The 20,039-nt window shown below is 48.8% G+C and overlaps 1 protein-coding gene across 1 annotated transcript; it reads left to right on the top strand.

Annotated features, from left to right (window-relative positions):
• Positions 1-6,195: 6,195 nt before the first annotated feature.
• UNC119B (unc-119 lipid binding chaperone B) lies at positions 6,196-18,930 on the top strand. The gene is made up of 5 exons (XM_081251981.1): positions 6,196-6,467; positions 9,004-9,117; positions 13,028-13,154; positions 13,283-13,455; positions 15,367-18,930. Exons 1-5 carry the CDS (start codon positions 6,224-6,226, stop codon positions 15,477-15,479), a joined length of 771 nt encoding a protein of 256 aa, XP_081108107.1. The 5' UTR covers positions 6,196-6,223; the 3' UTR covers positions 15,480-18,930.
• The last annotated feature ends 1,109 nt before the right edge of the window (positions 18,931-20,039 follow it).

Below are 20,039 nucleotides of genomic sequence, written 5' to 3' on the forward strand. Positions count from 1 at the left end.
CTTGCCACCAGGATGTTTGGTTAAGGGAACGGAGTTTTGTTAAATGCTGCCCGGCCATTTCAACCAGCAGCGCATTCAAGGAAAACTAAACAGTTGTTATGTTTCCACTTCCACTGGAACACCAGGCCATGACACTGTCGCTGCCAAGGCACACTGAGCCTGCTGCCTTCCCTCCCTTTTTCCCCTCAGCTTCCACGATAGCCTGTGGACAGACTAAGCCGTGGGACGGTTTCCTCTGCTTGCTCCTTTTCTGATGTGTTGTCAGTGTTGACAAGGGGAGGGGCAGGAAGAGCAGGAAGGATTTTTGTTTTCCTATAATTTATCCATCACGTTTTATAGCTGAGGAGCATGAAGCTCAAAAAACTTTAGTAATTTACCCCAGGCTAGTCAGTAAATGATCAAGCCAGGATTCAAACCCAGTCTGCTTGTCTGCAAAGCCCATGATCTTTCTAAGGCTATAAGAATAATAATCACAGATATCTTTTATTGAGCCTTTGAAATGGGCCAGGCACAAGGCCAAGCAGTTTTACAGATGTTATTTCTGTTTAATCTTCAACCAACCAGCTGGTACTCACCTTTAAGAGGTGAGGTGACTTGCCGAAGACCACACAGCCAGCAAAAGGCAGAACTGAGGTTTTACACCAGGACTCTTGCTCTTAATCATTATTCTCTCCAGCCTTCCACTCCTGCCCTGATGCCATGTGCTGTGTTTCTCCAAGCAGGAATGGAGGCTGCTGGTTTGGGGAATGGGAGGGAGAGCTTGGCCTACCTCCCTCAGTTATCCCTTGAAGGGCAGAATTCAGCACTCAGCTCCAAGAGTGAAGCCTGTGTGGATGGAGTCTGTTCTCAGGGCCCAAATAAGCCAGGAGGCCCACAGAGCCTCATTCTTAGCTTGAACCCACCCATAACTGGAGTTCTTTACTAATTTAGACTTGGCTGTTACTATTTCAAGTAGCTTCGCATGAGCTGCCAAATGGGGAAGAGACCTGAAGAAGCCCTGCTCTAGGGACTCGCAGGGAGGGAAATTGACAGAAAAGATCTTGGGCCAAGTGCGGGGGGGTTGGGTTAAACCACTCTTGGGTCCAGATCTTAATCTCACTAAGGAAATCAGGCTCCCAGTTGGCTGGAGCCGGTGTGTCGGACCTTTCTCCATACTTAGTACCCCATGCCCCTCCACCCCCCATAGAGGAAGAGAGATGAGTTTTTCCAACATTTACTGGAAAGCCTGTTGCCATAGCAATGGTGAGGGGTCAAGGCAGAACAGAGGTGAAGCACAGAGGCGTGCAGTGGGCAGGCCTCTGCTCTCTAGCAACCTGAGATGGTAGGCACCTCACTGCGGTACTCTGGCCCAAGAGTCTTAGTTTTGTTTGTTGCTAACCACTTATATTAGTGAAAAATAACCCCACTTACTTTTTGGCTTGGGCCTTGTCCTAAGACTCCCTCTCCTGGGTTTTCTTACGGCTTCTACTTGCCTCCGTCTGTTGCTTCCTCAAGCCTTGGTCCCCAGCTCGTTTCCTCTCTGCTCTGACTTGACTGTTCTTTTTGGTCACCACACTTTCCAATCCAGCTCCATGGCTTCTCCCTGCCCAGGGTGCCTGCCCTCAGCAGAGGGGTCCTGGAGAAAGAGGCCACTTAAATGTATTGCCATAGCGACCATTCATGAAACACTCTCCCTGGCGCCAGCAGAGTGCTTTTCGTTGCTGTTTTCATCTCCGTTTTTAAAATTTTATTTTATTTATTTATTTTTGGCTGTGTTGGGTCTTCGTTGCTGTGCACAGGCTTTCCGTAGTTGTGGCGAGCAGGGGCTACTCTTCGTTGCAGTGTGCGGGCTTCTCATTGCGTTGGCTTCTCTTGTTGCGGAGCACGGGCTCTAGCTGTGTGGGCTTCAGTAGTTGTGACACGTGGTCTCAGTAGTTACGGCTCGTGGGCTCTAGAGTGCAGGGTCAGTAGTTGTGGCGTACAGGCTTAGTTGCTCCACGGCATGTGGGATCTTCCTGGACTAGGACTCGCCACCAGGGAAGCCCTCATCTCCTCTTTACAACCCTAGGAAAGACCAGTGACTAGCCTGACTTATAAATAAGAAAACTTAGGCTCAGAGGGCATAAATGACCTGCCCAAAGTCACATAGCTGGTAAGTGGCAGAGTGGGGACTGGAACTTAGCTCTGTCTAACAAAGCAAAGCCTGTGCTCTTAACGTCATGATGTACTACTTTTAAGAAGGAACCTTTTGAATGTAGATAACTGAAGAAGCTGGGTGTTGGTTATGTGGAGGTTTATATTATTCTTTCTCTAAAAAGAAAGTAACCTTTTAAGACTTAGTGATACAAAGTGCGTAAGTACATTTTAAAAATCGGGGGACTTCCCTGGTGGCTCAGTGGCTAAGAATCCGCCTGCCAGTGCAGGGGACACGGGTTCAAGCCCTGGTCCAGCAAGATCCCACATGCCACAGAGCAACTAAGCCCGTGTGCCACAACTTCTAAGCTGTGCTCTAGAGCCCATGAGCCACAACTACTGAGCCTGCGTGCTACAACTACTGCAGCCCACGCACCTAGAGCCTATGCTCCGCAACAAGAGAAGCCACCGCAATGAGAAGCCTGTGCACCACAATGAAGAGTAGCCCCTGCTCACTGCAACTAGAGAAAGCCCACACACAGCAACGAAGACTCAACATAGCCAAAAACAAATAAATAAATAAAATATTAAAAAAAAATTTATATGGGGTGCAGAATGTGAAAACTCCTCTTTCTTAGACCTACCTCTTTAATCCCTAGAGGATATACAGGTGTATTATCTTTGGTGTATATCTTTCATTTTATATGTATTTATATATATTTATATGTACGTACACACATATTTACATAATATATTTATTTTGCACATGTGCAAGTGTGCCTTCAGAATTCCATTAAGGAATTACTAAATCAAACAGTATATGCACAGGACTTTCCTGGCAGCCTAGTGGTTAAGACTCTGCGCTTCCACTGCAGCGGGTTCGGGTTCAATCCCTGGTCGGGGAACTAAGATCCCGCATGCTGCGCAGTGAGGCCAAAAATAAAACGAAACAAAACAAAAAGCAGTATATGCACTTAAAATTTTGAAAGTTCTGCAAGGCTATGTGAATTTCCACCCACCAGTCTTGTGCTGTACGACTTTGGAATACGCCACAAATCCTTTTTGGAAAGAGGTGGGATATAAATAATAAATTAATGCTTTTAAAGAACAGCCCTCAGCCAGGGAGAGAAGTGACTTGGGTACTATGGAAATCACTAGCTCTGTTTCCCAGACCACAAGGCCTGCCTGCAGTCCCAGCCACGACTTGCTGATTCAGTGGATGCCATCCTTAGGGAAGCAGCAGGAAGGAGGACTGAACTTCCCTGCCTCGGCAGAAAAAAGCCCTCTGATGTCCTGCTTACCTTGGCCGCATCAGCTGTGGGCCCCACCTGCCTGGCCTGATTTGAGGCAGACTGCCTGGTAGCTCTGGGACTGCCCTGGAAAACAGCCACTGTCACACCTCTTACAGTGAGGAAAATAACCAGCTTAAGGAGAGGGACTTGAAGAGCACCAAGCTGCGGTGAAAGGGAGGCCAGCCTTTCCACTCCAGCCTTCCCATGTCTGGCCCAAGGAGACGTTGGGGTTGCTATTTAATGCAGTCAATCTCTATTTTTCTTTTTCCACCCAACAGGGAATTAGTATATGTACTTTTCAGAAAACTTTTTTTTTTTAAAGAGCCTTTTGACATACCTTAGAAAGATTTGGTGAGGAGAGGCAGAGGCAGATTGGAGGTTATGGCCCTAATTTTTCCTACTCCCTCTTAAAAAGTAATATTTAAGGATACTTTTCATTTCTTTCTGTGTGTTTTCTATTCTCCTAAAGACATAATCTTTTGCTTTTTAACCACAGTTTATAGGTAGTGATCACAGACAGGCCTCAACTCCCTTATATGGCAGTATTTATTTAAAATTTTTTGAGCAGAAAAAAGTGATCAAGTTTGAGGTGGCTTTTAAATTTTAAGAGATTTTAATAAGTCTACTTTGACTTAGAGTCTGCCTTCCAGACGCAGATCTTAAGTTAGTTAGTTATATTTATTTATTTATTTATTTATTTATTTAAAGGTATACAAGCAGCCCATGATCATATGCTTGTTGTGATAAAATAGTATAGAAGTAGCTCTAAAGAGTGTCAAAAGTGAATATATCCCCCTTTAATCCCTTCCAATACTCTCCTCCCCCAAGGGAACCTCACTTAACTCTAGTGTATATCCAAACCCCTTCCCGTGTAGTTACAGATAGAAATATTCATATACTTTCAATTTTTTTTTTTTTTTTTTTTTTTTTTTTTGCGGTACGCGGGCCTCTCACTGTTGTGGCCTCTCCTGTTGCGGAGCACAGGCTCTGGACGCACAGGCTCAGCGGCCATGGCTCACGGGCCTAGCCGCTCCGCGGCATGTGGGATCTTCCCAGACTGGGGCACGAACCCGTGTCCCCTGCATTGGCAGGCGGACTCTCAATCACTGCGCCACCAGAGAAGCCCTACTTTCAAATTTTAAACAAATGGGATTATGTGCCTTGTCCCCAGCCCCACCCCCGCCAAACTATCTGTCTTTGAGATCTCTCCATACTAGTAAGTAGAGATGGACCTCATTCTTTTTAACAGCTGCATAACATGAATGGGTGCAACTGTAACTTGTTGTAATTTTTCAGTGTTACAAATGGTCCTGCAGTAAACATCTTCGTGCATACATGTAGGCTAAGTTCCCGGATGTGGAATTGCAGGTAAACGGGTCAATAACGTTTGTTATCATCCCTAAAAAGAGAAAAGCTGGGATCCAGGTAACTAGTCCTGGTGCTGAGGACAATGTTCAGTCAGCAAGTGATTGTGGGAAATGGCTCCATGCTAAATTCCCTTCTTGGTGATTCACAATCAAGTAGCATATTAAGAGTTCTGGAAATTCTTCAGTAACCACTTACTGCTGAGTAGTTTAAAAAGAATTGTTTGCAAAGGGAAATTGCAATGTGCAAATGTGTAATTCTTGTACACATCTTAAAATTTCCCTGAACAGTTTGGGAAGTCGCCCCCCCGGGTGGTAATCTCTCAAAGACAGGACATCATTTAGATAGGAACTGGCCACATACTGTTCCACCAGGCTGGGCAGCTGAGGTGGAGTCAGGTTTGGGTTTGGTCCAGGAACCAGGTGAGGCCTGTCAGCCACTCCCAAACCCCTCATGTCGGATGAGAGGGATCCAACAAGTCCTGCATAAATCCAGGCTTTGAGGCTGACCAGTGGGGAGAGGGGTAGAGTTTCACTTCGACCTGAGTCTATCTAAGAGGTGACATCAACCTAGCAGACACACTTTGCATCAGTCAGGCCCAAGCCTCCAACAGAGAAGGGTGTCGATCCAGAATCTCTAGAGAAGGAGCCACTTGGGGTATAAGAGGGCAATGTCCTCCCCCCTCCCACTCACCTCCGGTCCTTGAAATCATGGTTAATTTCCATGGCTCAGTGCCAGATGTCACTCCTGAAGCCTCTCCCCTACCCCCTAGACCCCTCTTGTGTGCTCTGGTAGCACCTCTGCTGCAGCAATTAGCAGTCTGTTTTGTCTTCTGGTTCATTCATACTTACTGGGCTGGTCTAGAGGAAGGGCCACATGATGAATTATGTACCTCACAGTCTTCCCCAACAAAGTGGGAGCTCCTCCGTAGCCCGGTGCTGTTCAGGCCTTCCTTCACTCATTCGATCATTGAGCACCTACCACATGTCAGGCATTAGCTAGACTGCCTGAATACAGTGCTGAATACAGCAGACTCAATCCCTCCCTCTTTCGTATTCTTATATTCCCTGTAGCCCAGCCCAATGTGTAGCCCAAAGCCTGACACGGTACGATTTAGAAATGGCAATCTAATTGGAAAGCTGCCTTTGCATAGCAAGAACTGCCTTACCTTCTAGACTACAGATGAAAAAACATTTTCTCAAGATGCCTCGTCTACATTTTATGTGATGGAAAGTCATTTGACTGTACGGAATATTTTTTTTTAGACATTTGGGGTGACCTCGGGGGCCTGATAGAGAATCTGGAGTGCTAAGGTGCCAGCCACCTGGCTGAACCAACGCTGGCGGGAGGGCGCTAGCGACGCGGCCCGCAGGTCCCGCCCACACAGGCCCGGCCCCGCCCCCGCTCTCCATAGTTACGGCTGCGGAGGCGGCGGCCATCTTGGCGGCGGAGCGATGAGCGGGTCGAATTCTAAGGCTGCGGCCGTGGGGTCGGCGGCTGGGCCCGGGGGGCTGGTGACTGGCAAGGAGGAGAAGAAGAAGGCTGGCGGCGGCGTCCTGAACAGGCTTAAGGCGCGGCGGCAGGCGCCCCACCACGCGGCCGACGACGGCATCGGGGCAGCGGTTACGGAGCAGGAACTGCTGGCTCTGGACACCATCCGGCCCGAGCACGTCCTGCGCCTCAGCCGGGTCACAGAGAGTAAGTGCGGGGCCGGCCGCGCCCTCCCCTCGCGCCGGTCCCCGGGCCCCTCGTAGCCTAAGCGGAGCCGGCCGCTTGCCGCTCGGCCGGCCCAGGGTGTCCACCCAGGCGCCCCCGGCCGGCCGGGCCGCGCTGCCCACCCTCACCTAGACCTGGTCGGGAGGAGTTCTCCGGGGGCTTGACTGCCCTCCTCTGAGTCCGGCCACGCTAGGCTTCCCTGTGGCCCGTCCCCGCTGGGCCCTCAGGCCCGGCCGTTCTCCTCCTCAGCTGGATCTGTTTGGGTGGGGACCCGCCTTGGCTTAACCGGATCCTTCTGACCCTGGGAAGTGGGCCGCTGCCCCCCAGCCATCAGTGAAGTTCCTGATCAGCTAGGCCCCCTCAACCTGTCTACAGCCAGCTTCTGCCGCCCTCTGCCAGCCCAGACCCCTACCCTAGCTGCTTTCTCTGCCTTTCCCTCCCCTCCGGCCCCTGACAGCCCCGCCCCCTTTCCAGCCTGCCTTGGCCCCCTACCTCTTTGGGCCCCTAGCGTTGCCCCTTTGTGTGCAGGTGGGCTCCTCCTTCCTCAAATACATTGCCGTGGCATTTCGTGCCGCATTAAAAAAATATTAATAAAGTTTCAGTTCACGTACAAAACCAAAATGTGAATCCTGCTTTTGACACTTGTTCCAGTGAATTAAGAATATGTCAGGGTGTCAGAGATGCATTTCTTGCATAAAATGCAACCGTCCTACACCTTTTCATTGATAGTACGAGGGGTGGGGAGAAATATATAGCTCACCCCCTGTCCTGGTTTTCCTCTTTTCTGTTCTCTTCCAGGCCAACCCCTGACTTGATGCCCTTTTTCTTGCTGCTGTTTCCCCCTAAGAGTTTGCAGTCAGTTGGTTAGACCCTGCTTGCCCAGCCGGCCCTGTCCTCCAGAATTCTAACGTTGAAACACCAGCACTCCCTTGATGGATTAAAGACTGCCGTCCTATTATCTGCTGAATTGCTTTAGTCGGCAGCCCAGGGCTGCTCAGGTGTCCCTCAGGGAGATAGAGGCCGCCCCAGTGATTTGAGGATGACAGTTTGGGGGGATAGGCCTTGGTCCAGCCTGTTTGAAAGGGAATTCCCATCTCCTAAAATAGCTTTAATTTGAGTCTGGGTATTTTCATATCCCCATTTTCCATCACTGTTTGGGTTGGGACTGTCCTTTGCATGCCTGAGTATATCTTTGGAAGGTCTTGCTATTCTGTTTCATAGAAACATTGTGAAAAAGCTGCTTCTGTTCTGACCCAGATTTCATTTGGGGCTCTGAAGGTACGGAAATGCTCACCACCTCACCTTTCTCACCCCATGCTTTCTCCTGATACCAAAGGTGAATTAGGCCACTCTAATGCCTGGCCCTGAGCGGCATTCTAGGAGAGCACTGAGGTCCTGTGTAGGAACTTGAGCTTGGTGCCATTGCTCAAACACACCTCAGCAGCTTATTGGAGAAAGTCACAAGTCAGCTTGGTGATCTCTGGATTTTTTACTCTTAAAGTCTGTTCCATTCAGCAGGTTATTTATTGAGTCCCCTCTAAAGGTGCAGAACCAATCTCAGCACTTTTGGGAGTTACAGAATAATCAGTAGCTCTCAAGTTTGCCATCTTATTGGAGAGTCAGCTTGTAAAACATGAAACAGCTAACACAAACAGGCAGTATAAGATAAAGTGCCAAAGTGAGTTGTGGAGAAGATGCTCTCAGGAGTCGTGATAGAAAGAAATCAATGAAATTGTCTTTGATCAGTACTGCTTTGATTAGTTGATCAGGTTTTTGGGGGCTGTACATCACTTTGGCCTCACGCCCTCCATAGCAGATCTGTCCTGTGCCTGGGTAGGTATGGCCCACCACCTGGTTTTGTGCAGCCCATAAGCTATGAGTGGTTTTTACCTTTTCAAATGGTTGGAAAAAAAAAAAATCTTGGGACACATGGTTATATAAAATTTGTATTTCGTTTCTATAAATAGTTTTATTAGAATACAGCCACACCATTCATTTCCATGTTCGTGGCTGCCTTTGTGCTACAGCGACAGAGTTGAGTAGTTGTGATAGTGACTGTGTGGCCAAAAGCCTAAATTATTCATGATCTGACCCTTTACAGAAAAAGTTTGCTGATCTGTGCTTTGTGATACGGTCAGCAAACATGCACCATATTAGCCATTAGATCAGCATAAATGTTTTAAAATGGATTTCTAAAAAAAATTCTATCCTGTTGTGATATCCAATGAAAGGTTTATAGGCCATTTTTGAAGTGTTTCCAAAGAAATCCCCTTTTACCATCCCTATTTCTAAAGTGTTATAGTAATCTTTCATCCACACAAGCCCATGCACATTTTTTCTTTCTTGGATCCCCTAATTCTCTCCACACAACTTTTGCTTATAACATAAAAGGAAGTTTTGGGGTATATTTTAAGTGAATTGTGTAAGAAAAAAACCTGAGTTTGCTTCAAAACTTGAGAAAGAAATGGTAGATTTGGAGGATTATTTAACGGCATTGGTCTCTCTCTCTCATTTTCAGATTATTTATGTAAACCCGAAGACAACGTCTACAGTATTGATTTCACACGCTTCAAAATTCGAGATTTGGAAACCGGGACAGTGCTTTTTGAGATTGCCAAACCTTGTGTGTCAGGTAGGCCTTAATATTGCAGTAGCCACTTGACAGTTGGAGCAAAAGGTCTTTCACGCTTGAGTTTTTGTATGCCACTGCATCCTGTGTCACAGACTCCAGCGGCCTGCTTCCAGCCGCCTCCTGAAGCCTGCCTGTGGGCCTGTTGGCTTGAAGCTGTGCTGAGAGGCTGATTGTTTGTTGAGTATCTACTCTGTGCTGGTCACTGTGTTCCACATCTTTCTGTTTACAGCAGTTCATGTAATCCTCACACCTCTGTGGGGGGTTATTATCCTTATTTTACAGATAAGGAAACTGAGGCCCAGAATTTCCAGGTGACTTTCCTAAGGTCCTCTGCCCTTTGATCTTACCATGTTTCCTCCACTTAGGAAAGGAATCCTTGAAATTAAACTCCAATGAGGAAGCCTACCTGAACCTTGAGTCCTGGGGACACTCTGGAAGGGTGATACGGAGGATTCCAGTCCAGATCATGAGGCAGTGTCTTCTCACACCCTTTCCTTTATTTTTATTTTTTTTTTTTTATTTTTATTTTTTTTGCTGTACGCGGGCCTCTCACTGCTGTGGCCTCTCCCGTTGCGGAGCACAGGCTCCGGACACACAGGCTCCGCGGCCATGGCTCGTGGGCCCAGCCGCTCCGCGGCATGTGGGATCTTCCGGGATCGGGGCACGAACCCGTGTCCCCTGCATCGGCAGGCGGACTCTTAACCACTGCGCCACCAGGGAAGCCCACACCCTTTCCTTTAAATAGTGTCTCAGATTTCCCAGTAAGTCCTAGTTTGGACTTTAATGTCTGCCATTTTTTGGATGAACAGAAGGCCTAGACCTGTGAACTCATCTCCTTGGGACCCCTTAAGGTAGCTTTGAATGGACACTTCCTGTGCTTGTGATGCAGTTCCAGGGTGATTCATTTCTGACCAGGGGACCACATGTACGTCTTTGGAGCACATCACTGGAAATGGAGCACCCCCTGGAGTTAGTTACTAGAACACCAGCCTAGATAGTCCTTCAGAGTATCAGCCATGGTCTGTGTTGATGACTCTTTTTGCCAAGCTTTTCTCATCTGATTTGCTATTCAGAAAGAGCCTGTAAATTTGGTAAGACAGCTGTTAGTAACCCAGATAAGTCAAAAGGCTTTCATGAAAAAGTCTCAGCTCAGGTTAATTATACAGCCAAGGCTAGAGCACTGGTCTCCTCACCCTACCCAGTATTCTTTTTAATTAATTAATTAATTAATTAATTAATATTTGGGCTGCTTTGGGTCTTCGTTGCTGCACGCGGGCTTTTAGTTGCGGCGAGCTGGGGCTACTCTTTGTTGTGGTGTGCGGGCTTCTCATTGCGGTGGTTTCTCTTGTTGTGGAGCACGGGCTCTAGGCGTGCGTGCTTCAGTAGTTGTGGCACATGGGCTCAGTAGATGTGGCTCGCGGTGTCTAGAGCGCAGGCTCGGTAGTTGTGGTACACGGGCTTAGTTGCTCTGTGGCGTGTGGGATCTTCCCGGACCAGAGATTGAACCCGTGTCCCCTGCATTGGCAGGCGGGTTCTTAACCACTGCACCAGCAGGGAAGTCTCACTACCCAGTATTCTTTATGCTGTCGTAATCTAGTATTGACCAGGACGTCTAAAGGCTCAAGCTTGTGGGTACTTAAATCTTGTATTGGGAGGGTCAGGGCCAGCCAGCTTCGTGGGTCTGTGCTGTTCGTATCTCTAAGCCACAGGTCCTAGTACTTAAGATGTTCCCAGGACCCCAGGGCTACTTCAGGTGTATGGATTTGGATGAGACTGGGCTCAGAATAGTCATTTCAGTATAAAACTAAATCTCAAGAAGAAGGTCAGCTGCAGATACTGTAAAAATACCTTGATTTACAACCCATCCAGTCTTTACCTTTAAGGATCTTGATTCACTAAGAATACGCACACACTGATTCAGTGCCCTCCTACAGCACTTGTTCGGATGAGTTCGAATCCCTCAGAAGGTTTGGTCTGATCCTTTTTTTTTTTTTTTTTTTGCGGTATGCGGGCCCCTCACTGCTGTGGCCTCTCCCGTTGCGGAGCACAGGCTCCGGACGCGCAGGCTCAGCGGCCACGGCCCACGGGCCCAGCCGCTCCGCGGCATATGGGATCCTCCCGGACCGGGGCACGAACCCGTATCCCCTGCATCAGCAGGCGGACTCTCAACCACTGTGCCACCAGGGAGGCCCGTCTGATCCTTTTTGAATCCCATTGTTGGAGCCAGGGCTGTGGAGTCTCTGTCTTTGAACCCCTACTCAGTCTGGTTGCCCAGCTCCTCTTGGGCTTGTCACAGGCAGAGATGTTTGATGCTAAAAAAGACTCCTCTTTTACTGCACCTATGTTCAGCCTAGAACTGGAAAAAATACCCTTGCTGGATACTGGGTGGCTGTAGCTACTAGAGAGGGAACTAACTCCTTGTTTACATTAGAATGTTCTCTGATTCATTTTACAAATCTTTCATTCCTGGGTTCAGGAGTGGACTAGACCAGAGCCCGTCGTTACTCTTGTGGACCCTCTCTCTGATCTCACGTGTTGGTTCATGGCCCATCCGCTTCACCTTTTCCCAGGTGCTCGGAGTGTTGGGCCTGGTATGGCCTGGAATAGGCATTAGTCCAAGAAAGTGCAGTACCCCAAGGCTATAGGCCAGTGTCTTCCATTTAAATAGCAAAATTATTTCTAGGGATTTGTCTTTGCTGTGTCAGAAATTTTTGCATTCTTTGAAGGTGCCTTTTGAATAGTTTCAACTTTTATAGCCTCATTCTTTTCGTTAGCAGCAAGCACTTTAACTGGGTCAACAGCAGACCTAGTCTGTATAGCAGAGACCACGTCACAGCCACCCAGCTGGTGTTTCAGGCTTCACCGTTAGGATATGGCCCAAGGCGCCAGATTATATAAAAGGCAAACAGCTTAGTGTTTAAGAACAGGTCTTGAGTCTGATGGACCCGGATTCACATCCCTGCTCCCTCCATTTACTACAGGCGTACCTCATTTTATTGTGCTTCACTTTACTGTGCTTCGCAGAAATTGTGTTCTTTACGAACTGAGGGTTCGTGGCAACCTTTCATTGAATAAGTCTATTGGCTCCATTTTTTTCAACAGCATTTAAAGAAAAACTTTTTTATTGAAGTATAGTTGATTTACAGTGTTGTGTTATTTTCTGGTTTACAGCAAAGTGATTCAGTTATACATATGTATATTTTTTCATATTCTTTTCCATTATGGTTTATTATAGGATATTGAATATAGCAGCTTTTTTTTTTTTTTTTTTTTTTTTTTTTTTTGCGGTACGCGGGCCTCTCACTGTTGTGGCCTCTCCTGTTGCGGAGCACAGGCTCTGGATGCACAGGCTCAGCGGCCATGGCTCACGGGCCTAGCCGCTGTGCGGCATGTGGGATCTTCCCAGACCGGGGCATGAACCCGTGTCCCCTGCATCTGCAGGCAGACTCTCAACCAGTGCGCCACCAGGGAAGCCCAGCATTATTTTTAAATTAAGCCGTGTGCATTGTTATTTTTGGACATAATGCTATTGCATACTTAATGGATTATAGTAAAGTGTAAACATAACTTTTGTATACGCTGGGAAACCAAAAATCTCATGTGACTCTCTTTATCATGGTGGTCTGGAACTGAACCCGCAGTCTCTCTGAGGTCTGCCTATATCTGGGGGACTTTGGACACGTTAGCTAATCTCTCTGAGTCTGAGCTTCCTGGTCTGTAAAGTGGAGATAAAATGAAGACAACATCTACAGGATCACAGGATCCTGTGAGGCGTGCAGCACGGGGCCTGGAATTACAGCATATGCTCAGTGAGTACTGGCTGCCCTGCCGTATCAGTGTCGGTGTCGGTACTGCTGATCGGTCGTGATCTTTGCCGAGGTGGTGATTCAGCTTCCGTGTGCTCTTGCAGACCAGGAGGAGGCGGCGGCGGCGGCGGCGGCGGCGGCGGCAGGCGGAGATGTGGATGTCAGTGCGGGCCGCTTCGTCCGCTATCAGTTCACGCCAGCATTTCTCCGCCTCCGCACCGTGGGCGCCACGTGAGTACCAGCATTTCCTGAAGGGAGGACGTTCTTCTGGTTCAGAGAAGAATGTTCTTGGTTAGGTTTGGGGTTGGCTTTAGAGGAGGGAGGAGGCAAAGTCAGGCTCACAGAGATTTATTCTGCAGGGTGGAGTTCACGGTGGGAGACAAACCTGTGTCAAACTTCCGGATGATCGAACGGCACTATTTCCGGGAACGCCTGCTGAAAAACTTTGACTTTGATTTCGGCTTCTGCATCCCCAGCAGTAGGAACACTTGTGAACATATCTATGAGTTTCCCCAGCTTTCTGAGGATGTCAGTACGTATCCCCTGACTTTCACAACATTCTGGATTCTTCAGGCTAGAGGAACAGACCTTGAAATGAAATCCATCTAGTCTGACAACCTCATTTGCAGAGAAGTAGGGACATGATGCGTCTCTAGTCTTTCGACCTCAGGCTTCTCGTTTCCTACTGCTCCTGTCTCATGTTTCAAACTCTGACTCTGCCTGCATGGGAGCACTGAAGGTTTTATTACAGGCCATCCCTTTTAGATGCCTGCTGCGGGGAAGAGAGTGGCTGAGGGAGATAAGAGGAGGCCCCTGACAATCCCTGGGAGTGCAGTTCGATACATGGCCAGTCATGGTTTCACTGTGTTCTAGTCACCGGCTCCTGCTCAGCACTCCTTTAGCTCTTTGCTTTTTCCCTAATCAGAACTACATGGGAAACTGTGGGCTAAGTAGAATTCTAGTCCTGAGGACCACCCCTTTCTCATTCTCTGCAGGTAGAAGGTTAATTAGATGAAACTGTTAGAGTAGATCCAGCAGGCGCTAGGAAAGCTGTTAGAGGCTCGGAGCAGAAGGAGTAACACGAGGGAAGCCGTGTCTGAGGAAGAGTCACCCTGTAGTTCAGTGGAGGAAGAGCTGGGGAAGGCGCCGGGGGGAGAATGCTGGGCCGGGGAGGAGATGGACTGAATGACAGAGGAAGAACAGTCTGTGTATTCCCATGGCTTCGGTCTGGCCCTCTCACGTTAGCATCCCCTGTGAGGAATTAGGGGAGGTTGTTCTAGAGCAGTCAGGATGTGAGTGGGATCCTGTGAGTAGTGGTGGAGTTTAGTTGGATTGTTGGCGAAGGTCTACGTACACCGACCAGTTTTCTCAGAATCCCAGATCCTTAAAATTGTCATTTTCTGACAGGTATTCTTGACTGGTGCAGCAGTACTGTTCCCAGGTAAAGTGAGGATTGCTGAGAAGTGGGCAGGGCATTGATGACCGCATCAACTGTTAGGATCCTCGTTTGAAGCCCGCTCCCCAGGCTGGGCTGGAATATGTAGATACTGCGAGAAAAGATTATGTACAGTATTTCAGGTTTTTATCTAAGGCCATGTAACTTTTTCTTCTTGAAGCCAAATAAGCTAAAAGAGCGTGGGGGTCAATACTCTGGATATGAACTAAATAACTCTGGCCTGGCTGAGTTCAAAGAACTTGAAACAGTCAGCTCTCCTTTTGAGAACTGTGGTCAGCAACAGCATTTCCTCCAGAGGATTCAGAACAGCATGTGACCATTGACTCAGAACCAACCAGAGGTGGTGACTCGCAGTTCTCTTGACCCTCCAGTTATGGTTAAAGAGGTCGGGGCAACTGCCTGAATAAACAGAAGATTTAAATCTGGATCCCAAGACAGGCTCACCCTTTGCTGGATTGTTGGCAAGTTAATACCCCGAGCCATCTCTGGAGAAGGCTCCTTGCCCTTTGTGCCCCTGCATCCACGCACATCTGGGATTCCTTTGTTGTCAGGGTTGCCTGCGGGATGTGAGCACAGTGAGGCGCAGCTTTCTGAATTTGGACCAGAGTGTCTAGAGGTGGGGACCAGAAGCACCAAGTCAGTAGGCTGCTGTGGTGCCTCTTAGCAAGCGGGCGAGCACCTCTCCCTGGGGTTCTGACGGAGCAACAGGCTGGCGATGGCCTCGGAGGGCCAGGTCCAGAGCTGGTTGCATCCTTCTGTTGAGGTGGACAGCATGCTCAGTTTGGGGGCCTCTGTGGTCCCCAGGTCTCCCCAGCTCTCAAGGCCTGGCTCCCTCTGTTCTGACCTCATTATTCTGACAGCGTGAGCTCACATTTTCAGGAAGGGCTTGTTTACAAATTTTCAAGGGAATGCTCAGTTTTTTCCCACCTGGCCCATGGGGCAGACTCACACATAAGTCTTTGCTTTTTTCCTTTCCCTGACTTGCAGTTCGTCTGATGATTGAAAATCCCTATGAGACCCGTTCTGACAGCTTCTACTTTGTCGACAACAAGCTGATAATGCACAACAAGGCTGACTATGCCTATAATGGGGGCCAGTAGCTGTGACAGGAGCGGACGGGGAGGTGCTTTGCTGTGGTCCGAGGTCCTGGTGCACGGAGGTGGCTGAAGCTGCAGTCTGTCAACACACATCTGGAACCTGGCCCCAGGAAGCCGAGGCTGGGGTGGCAGTTACCTGTGCTCCAAGAGAGGTGCCAAGCAGTGCTGTGTTTCCTTCCCCAGTATTTTTTCTTCCTTTTTTCCCTGCCCCTTAGGTCACAGAGGTACTATAGTAAAACTTAGCATAAGGCTCCTGGAATCCAGATAAAAATAGAAAGTTTATTTTCATGTAGTCATGGCTCCTCTGGGTTGTCCTGATGAGCCTGGGTCTGTCCAGGCAGAGCTGCGCCGGGGAGAGAACGCTCTTCTGTAGGTTCGGGGGCACTGTGGGAAGCTGAGACTCCTCTCTCGCCTGCGGGGTCACCGTCAGCACACTCTGACCTCAGCCTGTGCATCGTCCTAAACCAACTGGGGGGGCGGGCAGAAGGAAGGAGTGGTGCCAGGAGTTGAGGCACTGGGGTGGGCAAGGCTGCCAAACTGAAGGATCTGTCTTACGTAGGGGCCGCTTATCTGTCTGACTTCCGGATCCTCAGCCGGTCCTCCTGGGGCTCCACTGAGGTTTCAACCTGGCAGTGCCTTCCTGTCCTCCTTCCAGAGGGAAGATGAGCTTGCTCCGCTTCTCCTGGCTCCTCACTTTTGAGTTTCTTCTGAAATACAGTGTGTCAGCTTTGCTCTTGGAACTGTAGTATCTCTCGAGGCCAGAGCAGGCCTTATTGTATTTTGTTTTTTTATTTCTAAGCTTCTTGTGGGGAGGTTTTATAAAATGTCAGTGGCGTTCCCAGCATATAGGATGTGTGGCCAGACTTCTGATAGTATCAGTCAGGCTCCCGGGGCTAATCTGGGTCATGTCGTACCTGCTTTTGTACTGAAGTAGTTCCTGGAACCATCCTGGCCAGTCAGACCTAAGTAATGTGTATTCTGGTCCTTTGGACTGCCACTTGGAATGGTTTTGGGCGTTGGGAAAGGGGGAAGTCAGCTGAGGTGGCCTATCAGAGAGACGTGTTCTCAAAAAACTTCCTCACACATCCCTCAGGCCCTCACTGGATGGACTGTCCGTGCCTAGCTCCCTACTGTTGTCCGACTGTGTGGGCGATTTAAGTGCTCAGGCCCAACTCCTGACCCTCTGATAAGACTGTTGCTGCGGCCAGGGTTTAGCATTGCTAGAAAGGTCGCAGTAGGAAGGGCCCAGGTACGTGGTATCTGTGACTGGAGAGCTGTCTCCCTAGGTGCTTAGGAGAAGGGCCAGGTGGAGCCAGGGAGAGAAGGGCCAGCGCTTTGCCACAGATGCTCCTGTGCTTTCACTGACCAGTGTTGCTCCCTGTTTGCATTCTAGAGCGTGAGTGGCCTTGAACTGTGGTCCAGTGCTTTGTGCCAGGCCAGAGTCTGGGCTGTGCCAGATGCTGGCAACTTCCTCACTGAGAAAACCCTGGTTAGCCCTGTGTGCTGGCACTGCACCCAACCCCCGAGGGAGGAAGAGACCGGGTTCCCTGCAGGGTGGGCTACTCATCCCCAGACCAGTGAATCCCAGAACTGGAGTCGGCTGCAAATCCAGGTGCCTTATGTGTGGCTCTATCCCATACACTGCCGGACAGACATCAGCACTGCCTCTTCACCTTCTGTTTCTCACTGGGGCTCCCTCAACAGATTTGTGTTCATTGAGCTTCAGAATAACCCCTTCTCTCTGTGACAGAAGCCCAGTCGGGAGAGTTTTTCTACTATTTGATGTTTAATTATTATCCAGGATGTGGTTTCTGGAACTGCCCAGAACTCTGCTCAGTAGAGTGTGTCTTGGAAATGTGTCCCAGGCAGACCACGTCTTGTAGGCTAGTGGGCTGTCTCTTACCTGCGGTGTTAGCTTTTGCTGGGAAGAGGGCCGAGGAGGCAGGCATTCTGGCTTGAATAGTGCTGTATCCTCTTCCCAAGAGCTTGCTTTAGTCTCACCGGAGACCGTTTTGAGGCCAAGTGCTCGGTCTGTGCCCAACGGCACAGGGATTTGCTATCTTCTGCTGCTGAAGGTCTGGTATTCTGTACCTGGGACTCTGGATTCTTGTGTCTAGCTACTCAGGAAACCTTGAGAAGCATTACCTCTCTGGGGTGTTAGCTAGGGTAAGTCTGAAATTCAAGCTTTTGTACCCGAACTGGGGAGAGAATTGGAAGTCACACCTTCTCTGAAAGTAGCTGAACTCATCAGAAGTTGAATCAGGAGGCCATGTTGTTAAGGAGTCTGGGCTGTTGGTAGCAGTTACCTGTGGGCAATAAAATGGGAGGAAAAAACCTACCTGCCTGGGGGAGACCGTGCCCTCTGTTCAGAGCTGGTACCTGAGAGGCAGCTCCTGAAGGGAACACATTCCAGCAGACTGACAGGCCCAGCTGGCGCCGGGGGGCCTGCTGCCTGCACCCCTCCCTCTCGTGTCTTGCTCCTGTCCCTCTGGCCTGGAGTCTCCTGGGAGAGTGACTCTCTTTTCCTGTGGAGCTTTTGGGCTAAGATGCCCTTTTAGCTGCTGCAAAGAAGATCCTGGTTTAATTTATTCTGTGTTTTAAAGAGTAAACAGAGGAAATAAGTAAAAGTAGTCCTGGGATAAAGTAGGTCATCCTCTCCTCATGTGTTAGCTCAGAGCTGTCTTGCAGGGAAAGTACTTTTCAGGGCCATGTCAGCCTTCCTGAAGACCTCACAGTCTTTGGGCCATCCAGTTCTCAAATAGGGGCGGTGATTTGGGGGCGTTGGGGCTATGCGGAGACTGGAGATTCTTGACGTGGCAGTAGCTGGGGGAATCTTCAGCTTGTTTCTTCAGTTGAAGTGGGACTCATTTCCGGAATGGACTTAATAGGCTGTGTCTAATATACAGATTGGGTGAGTCTTGCTTTAGTGTGTCTTGCCACCCTCAATAGGCTCCCAGGGTACTCTCTTTTTTTTCTCTGTAACGTCCCTTCCTTCTGGTGGCCGTTGTCATTCTGACGTCAGTGAGGTTGGGGAATGGGGACAGTTCTCAGAATCATAGCACAGACTCGTCTGTGTGTGCGGACCCCTGATGCAGAGGGTGCTGCCGTGCCTGGCGTAGGGGCCCAATCATCGGATCACCATGTTTCTCACATTCCGCATCACAGGACATCTTAGGTACAAGAAGGGTCTGGTGGAGGTGGATTTACCCCTTGTTGCACAAAGGATCATGTAAAGTCACTGAACTGGTGAAAGTCTATTTTTTTCCCTGTATATCTATTTTTCACAGAATGTAAGAAGCGTTAATGACCTGGTCTGTCCTTCCCCTTTCCCCTTCACCTGAGGTCCTCATTCCAGTTTGTATTGTCTTTGTGTCCAAAATAAACTAGGTGACTTATTTGTATAAAATGTTATTTTGCCACAAGAGACAGTAATAAAAGAAAGATTTTCACAGTATGCGCGTACCCTCTCTGGTCTCCTGACTGGGCCCCTTGGGTCATGGGGCGGGCAGGTGTGGAGCGGGGGTGGGCTCTGAGTTTCTTTACGTGGCCTTTCTGTAAATATTGGTTTAATGAGTAGAGCTGATTTCTAGGCTGATTAGGGCACAGTATTGAGCTTTAGGCGTAGTATTTTTTGCTTCACATTTTGATGGAGTGCTTTGAGAATTAAAAATGTATATACATGTTTTTAAAACATGTTCATTAAGGTGTGTTTTAACTATACCTCATTTAAGAGTAAATTCACCTCATTTAAGAGTACAGTTTGATGAGTTTTGACAAATGGATACATGATCACAATCATGATACAGGGCATTTCCATTACCTCAGAAAGTTCCCTCAAGTGCCTGGTGTTTGCAGCCCGTTTCCTCCCTCTATCCAACCCCTTGCAACCATCTTCTGATTTGTGTCTCTTTTGGAAAACTTGTATACTTTTCATATAAAACTTACATCCATGTTTAAGCTCACAAACAATACAAGTTAAAAATAAGTCTGGTTTAGATGGTCTGTGGCACCTGAAGGTCTATTGGCCTCTGCCCACAAACATCACTCACTTACTTCCCCCTTTCTCTTGCTTCTTGCTCTTTTCTTCCTGGTGCCCAGGTAGGGTAATGAAAGGTGAGGAAGCTTCGGAGCATTTGTCAACGACAGTAAAAGGACTGTGGATTTAGAGGCTTTCTTTTGAATGCATTTCTTTTAAGTGCAAGGTAACATTTGAAAGACTTTGCCGCATCTTTTAATAGATCTGCAGGAAGCAGAGGAAGGTCTTGAAGGAAGACAGAACTTTTGGCGTGTGGGTCAGTGCTGGGGACAGACGCCTGGCTGAGTTATGGGGGAAGAAAGGCAGCTGGAGAGACTGGGTTCCTGGGGGCGTGTGGGAGGTGTCTGGAGCCTGTGGAAGTCTGACTCACACCTGTGCCCATGCAAGACCCTTGGCAGGCAAGTGAAATCGCTGTAGTTTTTTGGGCAGGGTGAAGGCGTCCTGACGGACGCTAAGGACCAGTGCCCCCTGCTCCCGGTGGAGGGGTGGGGGGGGTCTGCCCCCAAGTTGGGAGTGAGACGGTGGGA

The sequence above is a fragment of the Mesoplodon bidens genome, assembly GCF_964165515.1.
Source record: "Mesoplodon bidens genome assembly, chromosome: 13".
Taxonomy (NCBI): Eukaryota; Metazoa; Chordata; class Mammalia; order Artiodactyla; family Ziphiidae; genus Mesoplodon; species Mesoplodon bidens.